We start from the raw sequence: 18885 nt of genomic DNA on the forward strand, positions 1-18885 counted from the left end.
ATAAAACAGAAAACACTTGTGGTCTTTGCAGGTTTTCGAAGTCAAAGAGCTTCATTCACCGAGACGCCAAAACAAGGTCTTTCTGTGAGGAAGTCAGGCAGTGGGGGAAGCATATCAATGGATCCTTGCGGCTCGTGTTCTCACACACTGAATTTCCCTTCAGTTTCTACCTCAACACTTCAAAGGTGTGCTTTCACAGTGTAATTTGGAATTCACTATGGCTTTCCTCTCTGTTTTCTCTGATTTAATGCTGCACTGCTCCACAATCTTTGCTTAATCAGAGCTCCTCGCCCCAACTTTGCTGAGATGTCGAAGAATGGTAGGTTCTGCTCGAGAGGTGGATCTTCCTGCTCATGGAGATCCACAGCACAGAATGAGGACATTCAGCCCGTCATTTCCGCGTCGGCTCTATGGTAGAGTAATTCAAAACTGATGCCGTTGCCCCCTCGGTCTCCCCATCGCATTGCCTCAATCCCAAACCAATCCCACTATCCCGCGCTGTACTCATAGACCTGCATTAATCCCAAACTAATCCCATTGCCACACTCCCCAGAGCCCTGCTTCAATCCCAAACCAATCCCACTGTCCCGCGCTCTACTCATAGACCTGCATTAATCCCAAACTAATCCCATCGCCACACTCCCCAGAGCCCTGCTTCAATCCCAAACCAATCCCACTGTCCCGCGCTCTACTCATAGACCTGCATTAATCCCAAACTAATCCCATTGCCACACTCCCCAGAGCCCTGCTTCAATCCCAAACCAATCCCACTGTCCCGCGCTCTACTCATAGACCTGTATTAATCCCAAACTAATCCCATTGCATACTGGTCTCCCCATAGCCCTGCATCAATCCCAAACTAATCCCACTGTCTCACACTCTATCCATAGCTCTGCATCAATCCCAAACTAATCCCACTATCCGACACTCTATCCATAGCCCTGCATCAATCCCAAACCAATCCCACTGTCCCACTCTCTACCCATAGCTCTGCATCAATCCCAAACTAATTCCACTATCCCACTCTCTATCCAGAGTCCTGCATCAATCCCAAACCAATCCCACACTCTATCCATAGCCCTGCATCAATCCCAAACCAATCCCACTGTCTCACACTCTACACAGAACCCTGCATCAATTCCAAAACTAATCCCACAGTCTTGTATCTTCCTCTACTTCAAAGGTTTATCCAATTTGTTCTCCTGCTCAACCCATAAGAAGCATGTGATCCGAATGAAGAATGAAGCTTCTCATGTGTCTGTGGGAAAGAGCAGGAAAGTGGGACTAATTGGATCGCACTTGCAACGATCCACCACTGGCTCGATGGGCCGAATGGCCTACGGCGGTGCTATGTAATTCTTTGATTCTATTTATGGAACTTCCCAAATCCCCGCTCCACCCGCAGGGATATCGCACGCAGTGGGTGCCTTATTGGAAGGTCTCGGGTGGCATGAAGGGACGGAAATTGCGCCCCATAATTTTCCCAATCGCCGTGCACTGCGTCTATCCCCCCACCCCCGCCAACCCCCCTCCCCCCACCAACCCCCCCTTAAGTGGTACTGGTTCTTGACAAGTTTCACTCTCTCTATCCAAGGCTCAGAATGACTAAAAGTGACAGCTTGGCGATTAGTGTGCCAGATGAATTCAAAATTAAGGGTAGCCAGATGAGTCAACTTTGGCACGACACAGTTCCAGCGTAATGCGCACGGCTCCTTTAGGCCAGTGAGGGCCAACTGTAACATCCTAACCGCTAACCCAGTGGAGAACAGGTGACCCGGCGAGATCAGCTGACCCGGCCGAGATCAGCTGACCCAGCGAGATCAACCGACACGGCCGAGATCAGCTGACCCGGCAAGAGACCAAACATTGAAGCTGGGACCTTTCTTGTCTGGGTGCACAAATCCCTCCATGGCCTCGCCCCTCCCTATCTCTGTAACCTCCCTACAACCCTCCCAGATATCAGTGCTCCTCCAATTCTGGCGTCTTGCGCAACCCCGATTTTAATCGCTCCACCATTGGCGGCCGTGCTTTCAGCTGCCTGGGCCCTGAGCTCTGGAATTCCCTCCCTAAACCTCTCCGTCTCTCCTCTCTCCTTCTTTTAAGACGCTCCTTAAAACCTACCTCTTTGACCATGTGTCTTATGTGGCTCAGTGTCAAACTTTGTTTGATAACTTTCCTGTGAAGCGCCTTGGGATGTTTTACTACATTAAAGGCGCTATGTGAATGCAAGTTGTTGCTGTTGGTCATTTCAACACTGGATGCTGCTGATCCCTGCACCAGCTTTGCTCTTCTCCCCATTTACAACAGTGGCTACACTCCAAAAGTACTTCATTGGCTGTAAAGCGCTTTGAGACGTCCAGTGGTCGTGAAAGGTACTATACAAATACAGGTCTTTCTTTTTTTCATTCAATCAATGGAAACAGAAAGAACTTGCGTTCTGAACAAATTGTCCACCTTGTTCCCAAATTCCTTCATCCCATTTTTTTCTCGAGAGAGAGCGCTGACATAGCTTCTGCCCCAATCGCTAACCCGCCAAGCCAATTCCACGGCCTCACAGCTCCCTGTGGGCAAAGAAGTTTTCCTTGTTCGTCTGTTTTAAATCTCTGGCGTTTAATCATATATTGGTGGCCCCCACCTTGTTCTCAGCCCATCAATTACTGGAGACAATCTGCTTCCGGTTAACCTGCCCCTCCTTTCACAATTTTAATCGCTTCTGTCATATCGCCCCACAGTCTGCATCGTTCGAACAAAAATAAATAGAGCCGTATTGAGGTGTCTGAGGAACTGAACTCCACCTGGAGCTCATGAGAAGTGTTGTCCCTTTTTTGTAAGAAAAGCAACTACGGGTAACGAAGGTTTTATGTTCCATGTGAAAAACAGACAAGGTTATCGCGTATACGCGACTAACATCATCATCACTGTCATCATAGGCGGTCCCTCAAACGAGGATGACTTGCTTCCACATGAGTTCACTGATGTTTCACTGAACAGTCCTCAACTCCAGTTGAGAGGGTGGGAGATGCCTGTGCGTGGATTTTTTTAACGTGTGGCGACCGTTGCACATCAGCCACCACACGGGCTCGACAGAGCTCGGCCTTTATCCAGTGGCAAGGGTTGAACCAGGACGACTGGAGACCAGCTCTGCTGCACGGACCCAGTGTGCACACATATCACAGTGTGGGCTGGCTCGTGGTGCCCCTGGGCCCTCGGCTCTTCTGGGCCCCGCACCCTCGACATTTTTACTCGACTAACAGAGAACGCTCCAATTTCTACCCTTGGGTTCTCAAGCCGCACATCTGAATCGCGGCCAGGGAAAAAAGAAATGAGAGCCATTTGGGGTCAAAAATGCTTCGCTTTCTTGGCAGCCTCCACCCCAGTGGAACCGAGTTCCAGCAGAGAGAGCAGACTCTGAGCAGAGCTGCTAATTCCAGACGCTCTCTGACACGTGCCAATGCTCAACCTAGAATCCCTCAGCTGGGTGAAAAAGTTCCATTCTCCAGTATTTCCCCCTCCAGTCTAAAGACCTTTTCAAACACTTTAAATTTTTGTTTTAGTTATAGAAGTAGAGTAACGTTTAACCAGCACTGAGGGGAAAAGAAACACATCTGGTTCAGGCATCAACAATCTGCACTCGTAAATTTTCCACCTATTAAAGAAAGACTTGCATTTATATAGCGCCTTTCACGACCACCGAACGTCTCAAAGCGCTTTACAGCCAATTAAACTTTTGGAGTGTAGTCACATGTTGTAATGTGGGAAACGCAGCAGCCAATTTGCGCACAGCAAGCTCCCACAAACAGCAATGTGATAATGACCAGATAATCTGTTTTAGTGAATTTGATTGAGGGACAAATATTGGCCCAGGACACCGGGGATAACTCACCCCCTGCTCTTCTTCGAAATAATGCCGTGGGATCTTTTACATCCACTTGAGAGAGCAAATGGGACTTCGGTTTAACATCTCATCCAAAAGACGGCACCTCCGACAGTGCAGCGCTCCCTCAGCACTGCACTGGAGTGTCAGCCTAGATTTTTTTGTGCTCAAGTCCCTGGAGTGAACCTCACTCAGAGGTGAGGGTGAGCTACCCACTGAGCCACAGCTGACACTGTGTTCAACCATGTTGGGGGGGGGGGGGGTGGTAGGTGAGGAAGGTGGGGAAAATAAAGGCAGGGAAGGACTGAAGAGGAGATGCAATGGGGAGAGTGCCACGCACATGCACACGCACCCCACCAGGTACGAGCCTCCCGCTGGTAGTCTACCCAGAATTTGGAACCAGAGCTCTGGTTTAACACTCCTCAGGACCATCTGGAGTGGGGTTTGAACCTTTGCTCCTCAGACTCAGAGTTGGCAATGCTAAAGGCTTGCTCCCAAAGCCAAATTGTTGAGGAAGTGGTGGAAAGGAATGATCATTATTCATCTTCACCTGTTTCAGAGGTAAGGAGCTTTCGTCAGGAGCCAAAATATTTCAAATATTGTATTGGATCCTTAGCAGAAACATCTGTTGTACTTTAAGTCTTCATTCTCACCCAGCAACAACCTGTATGTATATAGCGCCTTTAACGTAATAAAAGGTCCCAAGACGCTTCACAGGAATGTTACCAAGCCAAAACAAAATTTGATATATAAGATATTAGGGCAGGTGAAAGAGGTAGGTTTTAAGGAGCATTTTAAAGGAGGAAAGAGAGGTAGAGAGACGGGGAGGTTTAGGGTGGGAATTCCAGAGCTTGGGGCCCAGGCAGCTTGAGATATATATAGCTCCACCTGTGGATTCCTGTGGCACTACAGCCAGTGCTGTTTATAACAAAGAAGGGAAACAGGTCACCTGACAGAGTTCCGGAGTGTTCTGCCATCTTAAGGCTGTGTGTGTGTGTTTGTGAGTTACTGAAGATATAACAATGGCGATGAAGATGGGATAAAGCGGATAAAAAAAGCTGCAACTTTTGTTGGTGGAGGATTCAGCCAACCGACGGAGAGACTTTGAGAGCTTCTCAGTTTTGATTAACAGCTACAAATCCAAGGTAAGTTACAAGCACGCTTGTTTGAACTGCCAGAGTCCAGATGGCCGCGCCTATGGGAATAATAGGGCATTTGGGGGAGTGTGAATGCGACCGTGAAAGTTTCGGAGCGTATGTGGAGCGTCGAGAAATGTTTTTCACCGCAAATAATATCATTGACGTCCCCAATGATGAAAACCATAACCGGGTGGTGTTGGAACGAAAAAAGGGCTAGTATCTTAACTGAAGAAGGGCCCGAGGTGTATGAAACCCTGAAAAATGTGCTTGTGCCTGTCAAGCCAAAGGACACAACTCTTAAGCAGATTCAGCACTACAGCCCTGAGTCTCTGGAAATTGCTGAAAGTTATCGTTTCAGAATACAAGATCAGTTAACTGAAGAAAATATCAGTGAGTACATTGTAGCATTAAAAAAGCTATCTCTTCACTGTATTTTCAGAAACTTTCAGGACCGAGCATTGTGTGACCGTTTTGCTTGTGGAATGAAAAATGATGTGATCAAAAGAAAGTTAATGACAACTCCTAACTTGACTTTTGATTTAGTGTGTCAGACAGCTATGTCAATGAACATGGCCGACCAATATTTTTGAGAATTTCATACTATTTCCAGTCGTCAGACAACCGAGGTGAATCGCCTGCAGGTTAAAAGTAAAAGGCAGTTGGGCCCCAAGGTCTCAGAAACTGGCAATGGTAACAGAGCATTGAAGTCCTGCTATTGGTGCCTGGGACAACACATTGCTCAAAGTTGTCCATATGTGAAGGCAGAGTGCTTTATCTGCAGGAAAACTGGGCATCTTGCGAAGGCATGCCGACTGAAGGGTAAACCGGCTTTCAAAGCTATCAGTAGAAATCCCCAGAGTCTACATAGCATGGGAGAAAAACAACAGGACCAGGATATTTTAGAGCTACACATCATCAGGAGCACGAGGTTAAAAGATTTGAAAAGTATCATAATACACATAGATGTTGCAGGAACCAAGATACCCACGGAAATCGACACTGGTGCATCCGTGACTGTAGTACCGGAGTCGCTATACCTCGACAAATTGTGTGATTTCCCATTGGAGAAATCCAAGATAGAGCTGCGAGGCTACTCGGGAGAGAACATTCCTGTGGTAGGCCATATCACCGTACCGGTGAATTACAAGGATCAATTACAGAGCTTGCCTCTAATAGTAGTGGCAGGAGACATGTCTGCCTTACTAGGAAGAAATTGGTTGGGATCACTGAAGCTAGATTAGAGTGATATTTTTCGTGTTGAAACGAGATTTGCATCAAAGGATGATGTCATCAAGAATTATCCGAAGGTGTTCTGAGAAACAGGCAGTCTGATCCAAGGCTTCAAGGCAAGTGTCAGGGTACAGAAGGACACTAGATCGGTTTACTGCAAGCCACGTCCTGTACCATATGCACGCAAGGTGAAAGTTGAGCAGGAACTCAAAAGACTAGAGACTGAGAACATTATTTCAAAGATAGATCTATGTAATTGGGCTACATCCATTGTTGTTGTACCTAATTCCGATGGTAAAGTAAGGTTGTGTAGTGATTATAAAGTAACCGTAAACCAGGTTCTAGAGGGTAATCTCCCAATACATTGCCAAATGTAGAAGATTTATTTGTTCACAACGCTGACAGGTGGTCAGATCTTCTCCAAGTTGGATCTTACGAATGCCTGCCTGCTTACAGCTTGAACTAGATGAGGAGTCCAAGTCATGCTTGACTATAAATACTCATCTAGGCCTATATCAATTTAATAGGCTACCGTTTGGAGTGTCTTCTGCCCCTACCATGTTCCAAGGGGTAATGAACCAGATTTTGCAAGGTACTGAAGGGATAATATGTTATTTAGATTACATACTAATTTCAGCACCAAAGAGGCAAATTCATAATAATATATTGAATTAAGTCCTCAAAAGGCTAGAGAAGCTCAGAATACGAGTGTCTGCTCGCAGGTGTGAGTTATTTAAAAATTCAGTGGAGTACTTAGGGTACAGAGTAGACAAAGATGGTTTACATCCAACCAAGGGAATGCAATCAGAAATTCACCCAGTCCCAAAAATGTCACTGAAGTTCAATCATTTTGGGGTCTTTTGAACTATTATGGGAAGTTCCTACCAAATTTGGCTACAGTGTTATATCCACTGAATGAACGATTGAAAAAAACAGGTCAATTGGAAGTGGTCAGAAGAATGCGATACAGCATTCAAGGAGTGTAAAAGAAAATTGGTAGAGAGCACCATGTTAGTTCACTATGATGTATCTAAGGAGATCAAGCTTGCACGTGATGCCTTTCCGTATGGAGCTGAGGCAGTGATCGCTCATGTATTACGTAGTGGGGAGGAGAGACCGACTGCTTTTGCTTCACGCACTCTCAGTGCCAGTGAGCATAATTATGCGCAAATCGGAAGGGAAGCTTTGGCATTAATTTTTGGGGTCGAGAATTTTCAGAAATACTTGTATGGTCATAAGTTTACCATCGTTACGGACCATAAGCCCCTGACAGCCATCCTCCATCCAAAGTTCCCAGTTCCAACATTAGCTGCAGAGATGGGCTTTGATTTTGTCAGCATATACATATGATATTAAATACAGACGATCAGCTGATCACAGTAATGCTGATGCTATGTCTAGATTGCCTTCCACATCACAAGTTACACCCGATAGGGAAGAAGCGTTTTATTTTTCATACATTGATGAACTGCCAGTCACAGCTGAAGAGATTGGTAGAGCAACCAAACGTGACCCAGTGATGTCAAAGGTGTATGAGTGCATTGCAAATGGATGGCCAAACCAGGTAACAGACAAAGATAGTCATCCATTCTTCATTAGTAGGAATGAATTATCAGTCGATAAAGATTGTATCATGTGGGGTGCAAGAGTGGTTATACCAAATAAATTCAGGTCCAAATTATTAGGAGACCTCCATGATCAGCACCTAGGAATGTGCTTGACCAAGAGTTTTGCACGCAGTTACTTATGGTGGCCAGGTCTTGATAAAGATAGAGTACATCGTCAGTCAGTGTATGACATGTCAATCGGTAAGCAAGTAACCACCATCAGTACCATTACAGCCATGGAAATGGCCTCCCAGGGTGTGGCAAAGACTACATATTTATTTTGCTGAGCTAGAAAGACAACAATTGTTCATTGTGATTGATAGCCATTCGAAGTGGGTCGAGGTGTTTCCAATGTGGAAAATAACAACAAGTAAAACGTTAGACATTTTACAAAGATTATTTTCTTCATTTAGTCTTCCAGAAGAAATTGTTTCTGATAATGGACCACAATTTCATTCAGAAGAATTTGCACAGTTCACGAGCAAAAATGGTGTGAAACATACCAAGGTTCCACCGTACTACCCTGCTTCGAATGGTGCGGCAGAGTGCACTGTACAAATTGTAAAACGTGCCCTCATAAAACAGATTTGGATCCAAATCCAAAGAAACGACAGCTGTCATTGGACCACAAATTGACTAATTTTCTAATTACGTATCGTAATACTCCTCCTACAACAACTGGTAGAACACCAGCAGAGTTGTTTCTCAAACGACAACCACGAACCAGATTCTCGTTAAAACCAAACTTGGCACAGTCCGTAGAAGAGACACAATTAAGACAGAAAGAGAATCATGATAGAGGTAGAGTAAAAGAGAGAAGTGTGAAATTAAATCAGAAGGTGAGAGTGAACCATCACCATAAATGGGTGAAGTGGTTACTAGGAAGAATGGTGAAGATATGTGGTCCTCGACCATACTTGCTCAAGATGTTTGATCATGGACAGGTTAGGTTTGTTTACATTGCTCATATTTTATCTACAGACGTGAAAGTAGTTGAAGGTGGGTATGATTCAATTATTTCTGACTCATTTGACACACCAGTAGCATATCCTACATCCAATATACTGGAAACAAATCCAAGAGGAAGTCAGAATTTAAGTCTGAGTTCGGTCAGACAGACAAACAGTCTGAAGTTAGAGAGAGTTCAAATGGAAATCAAGGACATCCCTTAGAGGAAAACTTTCCTCAGGATCAGCCTCGAATGAGTTTAAATTCGACACCATGTTTGGAAGGTTCTGTTCGAGAGCGAAGATATCCGCTTCGAAACAGAAAACAAGTGGTTAAGCTTGTTATGGCAAAATCTTTTGTAATGAATAACCCTGCAAGTTATGTATGATGATCGTTTGTTATAATTACTTCTTCATTAAGGAGGGAGAAGTGTAATATATATAGCTCCACCTTTGGACTCCTGTGGCACTGCAGCCAGTGCTGTTTATAATAAGGAAGGGAACAGGTCACCTGACACAGTTCTGGACTGTTCTGTTATCTTAAGGCTGTGTGTGTTTGTGAGTTACTGAAGATATAATACAGCTGAAGGCACGGCCACCAATGGTGGAGCGATTAAAATCAGGGAAGTTCACTAGTCCAGAATAGGTGGAGCGCAGAGGTATAGGGAGATTATAGGGCTGGAAGGAGGAGATTACACAGATAGAGAGGTTTAAGGCCATGGATGGATTTGAAAACAAAGATGAGAATATTAAAATCGGGTTGTTTAACCGGGAGCCAATGTAGGTCAGCGGGCACAGGGGAGATGGGTGAGCGGGACTTGGTGCGAGTTAGCACAAGGTTGTAACAATGATGAAGGTTGGTCATATTTACTCCAGTAGATATATAAAAATAATATACATTAAAAATCTAACACCTGTGTGCACTTTCTGTCAACGTTTTCCATTATAAATTCTAATGTCCACATTTATAATGGGAAGTTGTCACACTGGAAGGAGAGTATAATTACAACATGGCAAGTTTCTGTTATGAATGTGAATATAGGAATTTCTGGTGGGAATATAAATACACAAATCTTTGAAGGTGGCAGAACAAGTTGAGAAGACTGTTAAACTAACACCATGTACTTTATAAATAGAGGCATAGATTACAAAAGCAAGGCAGTTCTGCTAAATCTTTATAAATCACTGGTTCAGTCTCAGCTGGACTATTGTGTCCAATTCTGGGCACATAGAAACATAGAAAGTAGATGCAGGAGTAGGTCATTCGGCCCTTCGAGCCTGCACCACCATTCAATATGATCATGGCTGATCATGCAACTTCAGTACCCCATTCCTGCTTTCTCTCCATAGTCCTTGATCCCTTTAGCCATAAGGCCACATCTAACTCCCTTTTGAATATATCAAACGAACTGGCCTCAACAACTTTCTGTGGTAGAGAATTGCACAGGTTCACAATTCTCTGAGTGAAGAAGTTTCTCCTCATCTCGGTCGTAAATGGCTTACCCCTTATCCTTAAGACTGTGACTCCTGGCTCTGGACTTCCCCAACATCGGGAAATTAGGGGCACAGCCTCAAAATACGGGGGAGCCAATTTAAAACCGAGTTGAGAAGGAATTTCTTCTCCCAGAGGGTTGTGAATCTGTGGAATTCTCTGCCCAAGGAAGCAGTTGAGGCTAGCTCATTGAATGTATTCAAGTCACAGATAGATAGTTTTTTAACTAATAAGGGAATTAAGGGTTATGGGGAGCGGGCGGGTAAGTGGAGCTGAGTCCACGGCCAGATCAGCCATGATCTTGTTGAATGGCGGAGCAGGCTCGAGGGGCTAGATGGCCAACTCCTGTTCCTAATTCTTATGCACATTCTTCCTGCATCTAATCTGTCCAATCCCATAAGAATTTTATATGTTTCTGATGGAGATCTCCTCTCATTCTTCTAAATTTCAGTGAACATAAGCCTAGTCGATCCAGTCTTTCTTCATATGTCAGTCCTGCCATCCCGGGAATCAGTCTGGTGAACCTTCGCTGCACTCCCTCAATAGCAAGAACGTCCTTCCTCAGATTAGGCACCGTACTTTTGGAAGGATGTCAAGGCCTCACAGAGGGTGGGGAGATTTTCTAGAATAGCACCAGGTCTTAAGTTATGTGGAGAGTTTAGATCAGCTAGGATTGCTCTCCATGGAGCAGAGAAGGTTAAGGGGAAATTTAAGAGGTTTTCAAAATTATGTTGGGTTTTGGTAGAATAAATAGGGAGAAACTGTTTCCAGTGGCAGGAGGGTCAGTATACCAGAGGACACAGATGAAATGTCAAAAACGCCAGGGGGAAGATGAGGAGAATGTTTTTTTATGTCGTGAGTTGTTACGATCTGGAATGCACTGCTTGAAAGGTTATATAGAGGTTGTAGAGGGAGGTCTTACTACAGTTGTACAGGGCCTTGGTGAGGCCACACGTTGAATATTGTGTATAGTTTTGGTCTCCTAATCTGAGGAAGGACATTCTTGCTATTGAGGGAGTGCAGCGAAGGTTCACCAGACTAATGCCCGGGATGACAGGACTGACATATGAAGAAAGACTGGATCGACTAGGCTTATATTCACTGGAATTTAGAAGAATGAGAGGGGATCTCATAGAAACATATAAAATTCTGACGGGAGGGGACAGGTTAGATGCAGGAAGAATGTTCCCGATGTTGGGGAGGTCCAGAACCAGGGGTCACAGTCGAAGGATAAGGGGTAAGCCATTTAGAACTGAGATGAGGAAAAACTTCTTCACTCAGAGAGTGGTGAACCTGTGGAATTCTCTACCACAGAAAGTTGTTGAGGCCAGTTGGTTAGATATATTCAAAAGGGAGTTAGATGTGGCCCTTCAGCTAAAGGGATCAAGGGGTATGGAGAGAAAGCAGGAATGGGGTACTGAAGTTGCGTGATCAGCCATGGGCGGAGTGGGACGTCGGAGAGGCCTACAACAGGCCAGCGTCGAGTCGGGAGGCCCAGCGGGGACTCGAGGAGGCGGAGCGGGATGTCGGAGAGGCCTACAAGAGGCCAGCGTCGAGTCGGGACCATCAGCAGGGAGTCGAGGTGGAGCGGGACGTCGGAGTGGCCTACAAGAGGCCAGCGTCGGGTCGGGAGGCCCAGCAGGGAGTCGAGGTGGAGCGGGACGTCGGAGAGGCCTACAAGAGGCCAGCGACGGAGAGGCCAGCTGGTGCAGCTGCATCAGGGAGGCAAAAAAGAAGTAGAAAGAAATCGAAAGGTGACGTCACAGCCGAGTGAGTAAGTGATTGGCTGGTGATTGGTAAGTAGTTTTTCTTTTTCTTTTCTTTATCAGTAAGTAACCTTCAGCATTGTTGTTGCCAATTTAAGTTTATCTAAGGGTTAAGTCATTGCAGAAGAGCTCGGACACATGTTATGCTCCTCCTGTACTATGTGGGAAGTCAGGGAAGCTTCCGGTGTCCCTGACGACTACGTGTGTGGGAAGTGCATCCACCTCCAGCTCCTGACGGACCACATTACGGCACTGGAGCTGCGGGTGGATTCACTCTGGAGCATCCACGATGTTGAGAATGACGTGAATAGCACGTTTAGTGAGTTGGGCTTACCGCAGGTAAAGGGTACACAGCCAGATAGGGTATGGGTGGCCAGCAGGAAGAGCAGTGGAAGGAAGGTAGTGCAGGGGTCCCCTGCGGTCATCCCCCTGCAAAACAGATACACCGCTTTGGGTACTGTTGAGGGGGATGACTCATCAGGGGAGGGCAGCAGCATCCAAGTTCATGGCACCGTGGTTGGCTCTGCTGCACAGGAAGGCAGGAATAAGAGTGGGAGAGCTATAGTGATAGGAGATTCAAATGTAAGGGGAATAGATAGACATTTCTGCGGCCGCAACCGAGACTCCAGGATGGTATGTTGTCTCCCTGGTGCAAGGGTCAAGCATGTCTTGGAGCGGGTGCAGGGCATTCTGAAAAGGGAAGGTGAACAGCCAGTTGTCGTGGTGCATATAGGTAACAACGATATAGGTAAAAAATGGGATGAGGTCCTACAAGATGAATTTAGGGACCTAGGAGCTAAATAAAAAGGTAGGACCTCAAAAGTAGTAAGCTCAGGATTGCTACCAGTGCCACGTGCTAGTCAGAGTAGGAATCGCAAGATAGCTCAGATGAATATGTGGCTTGAGGAGTGGTGCAGAAGGGAGGGATTCAAATTCCTGGGACATTGGAACCGGTTCTGGGGGAGGTGGGACCAGTACAAGCTGTGGGAATGTTTGCTCGTGCTGCCGGGGAAGAGTTAAACTAATATGGCAGGGGGATGGGAACCTATGCAGGGAGACAGAGGGAAGTAGAATGGGGGCAGAAGAATAAGATAGAAAGAAGAAAAGTAAAAGTGGAGGGCAGAGAAACCTAAGGCAAAAAGCAAAAAGGGCCACATTACAGCAAAATTCTAAAAGGGCAAAGTGTGTTAGAAAGACAAGCCTGAAGACTCTGTGCCTCAATGCGAGGAGTATTCGGAATAAGGTGGACGAATTAACTGCGCAGATAACAGTTAACGGGTATGATGTAATTGGCATCACGGAGACATGACTCCAGGGTGACCAAGGCTGGAAACTCAACATCCAGGGGTATTCAACATTCAGGAAGGATAGACAGAAAGGAAAAGGAGGCGGGGTGGCATTGCTGGTTAAAGAGGAAATTATTGCAATAGTAAGGAAGGACATTAGCTTGGATGATGTGTAATCAGTATGGGTGGAGCTACGGAATATCAAAGGGCAGAAAACGCTAGTGGGAGTTGTGTACAGACCACCAAACAGTAGTAGTGAGGTTGGGGACAGCATCAAACAAGAAATTAGGGATGCGTGCAATAAAGGTACAGCAGTTATCATGGGTGACTTTAATCTACATATTGACTGGGTTAACCAAACTGGTAGCAATGCGGTGGAGGAGGATTTCCTGGAGTGTATTAGGGATGACTTTCTAGACCAATATGTCGAGGAACCAACCAGGAGCTGGCCATCCTGGACTGGGTGATGTGTAATGAGAAAGGACTAATTAGCAATCTTGTTGTGCGAGGCCCCTTGGGAAAGAGTGACCATAACATGGTAGAATTCTTTATTAAGATGGAGTTAATTCAGAAACTGGTGTCCTGAACTTAAGGAAAGGTAACTTCGATGGTTTCAGGCGTGAATTGGATAGAATAGACTGGCAAATGATACTTAAAGGATTGACGGTGGATAGGCAATGGCAAACATTTAAAGATCACATGGATGAACTTCAACAATTGTACATCCCTGTCTGGAGTAAACATAAAATGGGGAAGGTGGTTCAACTGTGGCGAACAAGGGAAATTAAGGATAGTGTTAAATCCAAGGAAGAGGCATATAAATTGGCCAGAAAAAGCAACAAACCTGAGGACTGGGAGAAATTTAGAATTCAGCAGAGGAGGACAAAGGGTTTAATTAAGAGAGGGAAAATAGAGTACGAGAAGAAGCTTGCCGGGAACATAAAAACTGACTGCAAAAGCTTCTATAGATATGTGAAGAGAAAAAGGTTAGTGAAGACAAACGTAGGTCCCTTGCAGTCGGATTCAGGTGAATTTATAATGGGGAACAAAGAAATGGCAGACCAATTGAATAAATACTTTGGTTCTGTCTTCACGAAGGAAGACACAAATAACCTTCCGGAAGTACTAGGGGACCGAGGGTCTAGTGAGAAGGAGGAACTGAAGGATATCCTTATTCGGCGGGAAATTGTGTTGGGGAAATTCAAGGGATTGAAGGCTGATAAATCCCCAGGGTTTGATAGTCTGCATCCCAGAGTACTTAAGGAAGTGGCCCTAGAAATAGTGGATGCATTGGTGATCATTTTCCAACATTCTATCGACTCTGGATCAGTTCCTATGGACTAGAGGGTAGCTAATGTAACACCACTTTTTAAAAAGGGAGGGAGAGAGAAGGCAGGTAATTATAGACCGGTTAGCCTGACATCAGTAGTGTGGAAAATGTTGGAATCAATTATTAAGGATGAAATAGCAGCGAATTTGGAAAGCAGTGACAGGATCGGTCCAAGTCAGCATGGATTTATGAAGGGGAAATCATGCTTGACACATCTTCTGGAATTCTTTGAGGATGTAACTAGCAGAACGGACAAGGGAGAACCAGTGGATGTGGTGTATTTGGACTTTCAAAACGCTGTTGACAAGGTCCCACACAAGAGATTGGTGTGCAAAATCAAAGCACATGGTATTGGGGGTAATATACTGACGTGGATAGAGAACTGGTTGGCAGACAGGAAGCAGAGAATCAGGATAAACGGGTCCTTTTCAGAATGGCAGGCAGTGACTAGTGGAGTGCCACATGGCTCAGTCCTGGGACCCCAGCTATTTACAATATACATCAATGATTTAGACGAAGGAATTGAGTGTAATATCTCCAAGTTTGCAGATGACACTAAATTGGATGGTGGTGTGAGCTGTGAGGGGGACGGTAAGAGGCTGCAGGGTGACTTGGACAGGTTAGCTGAGTGGGCAAATGCATGGCAGATGCAGTATAATGTGGATAAATGTGAGGTTATCCACTTTGGGGGCAAAAACACGAAGACAGAATATTATCTGAATGGCGGCAGATTAGGAAAAGGGGAGGTGCAATGAGACCTGGGTGTCATGGTTCATCAGTCATTGAAAGTTGGCATACAGGTACAGCAGGCGGTGAAGAAGGTTAATGATATGTTGGCCGCCATAGCTCGGGGATTTGAGTATAGGAGCAGGGAGGTCTTACTGCAGTTGTACAGGGCCTTGGTGAGGCCTCACATGGAATATTGTGTTCAGTTTTGGTCTCCTAATCTGAGGAAGGATGTTCTTGCTATTGAGGGAGTGCAGCAAAGGTTCACCAGACTGATTCCAGGGATGGCTGGACTGACATATGAGGAGAGACTGGATCAACTGGGCCTGTACACATTGGAGTTTAGAAGGATGAGAGGGGATCTCATCGAAACATATAAGTTTCTGACGGGATGGGCAGGTTAGATGTAGGTAGAATGTTCCCGTTGTTGGGGAAATCCAGAACTAGGGTACACAGTCTTAGGATAAAGGGTAGGCCATTTAGGACTGAGATGAGGAGAAACTTCTTCACTCAGAGAGTTGTTAACCTGTGGAATTCCCTGCCGCAGAGAGTTGTTGATGCCAATTCATTGGATATATTCAAGAGGGAGTTAGATATGGCCCTTACGGCTAAAGGGATCAAGGGGTATGGAGAGAAAGCAGGAAAGGGGTACTGAGGGAATGATCAGCCATGATCTTATTGAATGGTGGTGCAGACTCGAAGGGCCGAATCACCTACTCCTGCACCTATTTTCTATGTTTCTATGTTTCTATGTTTGTCATAACTTCCATGCTTTTGTACTCTATGCCTCTATTCATGAAGCCCAGAATATCCCAGCTTTCTTAACCGCTTTCTCAACCTGCCCTGCCACCTTTAGCAATTTGTACACATACATTCCCAGGTCTCTCAGTTCATCCCTTTAAACTTATACCATTTAGTTTATATTGCCTCACCTTCCTACTTAAATGTATCACTTCGCACTTTTCTTTGCTAAATTTCATCTGCCACCTGCCCGCCCATTTTACCAGCCTGTCTATGTCCTTTTGAAGTCTATCACTACCCTCCTCACTGTTCACTATACTTCCAAGATTTGTGTCATCTGCAAATTTTGAAATTGTGCCCGGCACACCAAAGTCCAAGTCATTAATATATATCAAGAAACGCAGTGCTCCTACTATACCTTCCTCCAGTCTGAATAACAACCATTCACCACTACTCTCTGTTTCCTGTCACTTAGCTAATTTTGTATCCATGCTGCCAGTGTCCCCTTTTATTCCATGGGCTTCAACTTTGCTGGCAAGCCTATTATGTGGCCCTTTAGCAGAAGCCATTTGGAAGTCCATGTACACCGCATCAACCGCATTGCCCCTCATCAACCCTCTCTGTTACCTCATCAAAAAACTCAATCAGGTTAGCTAGACATGATTTCAAAAGGAAATTGGAACCATTTGCAGGGCTATGGGGAAAGAGCAGGGGGGAGTGGGACTAACTGTGGAAAGTTCGTTCAAAGAGTCGGCACAGGCTCGATGAGGTGAAAGACTTTCTACTGTGCTGTGAGATTCTATGACAAATATGGACAGAATATTTAGGGGCTGAAATTCGGTTGATTAACGCCACCATTACCGCCAGTCAGGGGCGCAAAGGGGCTGCAAAGACCTCCCGCCCACTCCGCGCTGTCAGCTCCTGCCGTGGACTTCAGTGAAGGTTTAGCGGTGGCGCTGACAGTTTGTGCTGTGCTCGCTAGCCCCGCCCACTGGGTGATGTCACCTAGCGTGCCACGCCCCCATAGTCGCGGGTATGGAAAATTTACTTTCGCCGCCTGCGGTAAGGCCTGACGCTGAAACCGACCGGGGAAAGCAGTCGGTCCCAGGGGACAATCCCGGGTCGACATCGTCCGGAGTGCAAGGCAACATGACATTTCAGCTTTTCACACCTTCTATTTACGTGTTGCAGCAGTGGGGAAGTGTGGGTGAAGTTTACCGAAATTTTCACCGGGATTTTTTTTTCCATCTTCAGTCGCCAGGATGCATGGCATTCCGGAGCACCAAAAAATTGTAGCTGGCCTCCTGCGCTGTCGCTCCGTTAACACCCGAGGAGGAGTGTGCAACGTTTCTCTCCTCTTGAGGCGATACAACTGAATATCCCACTTTGGGGCGGTAGACATCGCCCGGCGCTAAAGTTGGCCTTCACCGCCTCACAGCGGGAGATACCGAATTTCCACCCCCCCCATAGACTTTAAAATGGGGCGGTTGAAAGACATCTTCACCACCCCCTTGCCCCTTCCTCCCCCCTCCCCAACCCCTCGGCCTAATTAGACCCCACCCAACCCAGCCCCGCTTCACCTGAAAATGCCACTTGCTCTCGGGAGATCGGTGTGCCGTTACGGATTCACCGTGCACTTACACGTTGGTTGTGAAGATGCCGTAGATGAGGTCCTGCTCGGGGAGGTAGAACATGCTCTGCAACTCGTTGTAGTAAAACGGGATCTCCCCCGCCCGCGAGCAGTTGAGCCTGGCCTTCATGAAGGTGGTCCACGTGTCCTCCAGCAGGAAGCGGCCCCCGATGTCGTTCCTGCACACCCGCCCGACGCGGGAGTAGACCGTCTTGCCGCAGTCGTTCTCCACGCCGTTCTCGCGGAAGAAGAAGTAGATGAACAGGCCGATATCGTACGCCGAGATGAAGTTTGGTTCTGCAGAAGGGAGAAAAGACTTGCAATTATATCACGCCATTCACGGCCACCGAACGTCTCAAAGCGCTTTACAACCAAATAAGTACTTTTGGAGCGTAGTCACTGTTGTAATATGGGAAACAAGGCAGCCAATTTGCGCACAGCAAGCTCCCGCAAACAGCACTTTGATAATGACCAGATAATCTGTTTTTGTTATGTTGATTGAGGGATAAATATTGGCCAGGACACTGGGAATAACCCTTCTCCTCTTCTTCGAAATAGTGCCAGGATCTTTTACGTCCACCTGAGAGAACAGACGGGGCCTCGATTTAATGTCTCATCCAAAAGACGGCACCTCCGACAGTGCGGCGCTCCCACAGCACTGCACTGGATTGTCAGCGTTGATTTTTTTTGCGCTCAAGTCCCACAACGTTCTGACTCAGGCAAGGTTGCTACCCACTGAGCCACAGCTGACACAGTGTTCAGCCATGTTGGGTGGGGGTGGGGGGGGTGGGGGGCGGCGGAGGAGGGGGAAATAAAGGCAGGGAAGGCCTCCATTGTATCTCTCCCAATATTATAATTTTGGTACCTCGATTCAGGCGTTTGGTGAGATATTGAGCCAAATGGGTGCAAATTCGGCAAAGAGCCCCCATGATGGATTAATCTGGGAGATCTCAACCATCTAGAGGTTTGGGCACCATTAAAATACGTTCGATAAGCTTCCCGGTGAATACTAGCAAGCTGCCAGCCGAACCAGAGAGTGGTGGGGGGGGGGGGGGGGGGGGGCGGGGGGTTTGCGGTTGGTGGGCTGGGGGATTAATTTGGCAGTTGTGTGGACGAG

General features: G+C 46.3%; 1 protein-coding gene and 1 long non-coding RNA gene across 4 annotated transcripts in view; one reads left to right on the top strand and one right to left on the bottom strand.

Annotated features, from left to right (window-relative positions):
• sema5ba (sema domain, seven thrombospondin repeats (type 1 and type 1-like), transmembrane domain (TM) and short cytoplasmic domain, (semaphorin) 5Ba) overlaps nt 1–18885 on the bottom strand; it is a 483409-nt gene that overhangs the window by 176158 nt on the left and 288366 nt on the right. For both annotated transcript variants that reach the window (XM_070875254.1, XM_070875253.1), the window contains exon 9: nt 17780–18065. In XM_070875254.1, the coding sequence (XP_070731355.1) occupies nt 17780–18065 (286 nt within the window). The remainder of the gene's footprint in view (nt 1–17779; nt 18066–18885) is intronic.
• The window catches only part of LOC139259684 (uncharacterized), a 63178-nt gene continuing 49138 nt past the window's right edge, over nt 4846–18885 (top strand). For both annotated transcript variants that reach the window (XR_011592630.1, XR_011592631.1), the window contains exon 1: nt 4846–5019. This is a non-coding gene — a long non-coding RNA (uncharacterized lncRNA). The remainder of the gene's footprint in view (nt 5020–18885) is intronic.

Source organism: Pristiophorus japonicus, chromosome 3 (assembly GCF_044704955.1).
Source record: "Pristiophorus japonicus isolate sPriJap1 chromosome 3, sPriJap1.hap1, whole genome shotgun sequence".
Classification (NCBI taxonomy): domain Eukaryota; kingdom Metazoa; phylum Chordata; class Chondrichthyes; family Pristiophoridae; genus Pristiophorus; species Pristiophorus japonicus.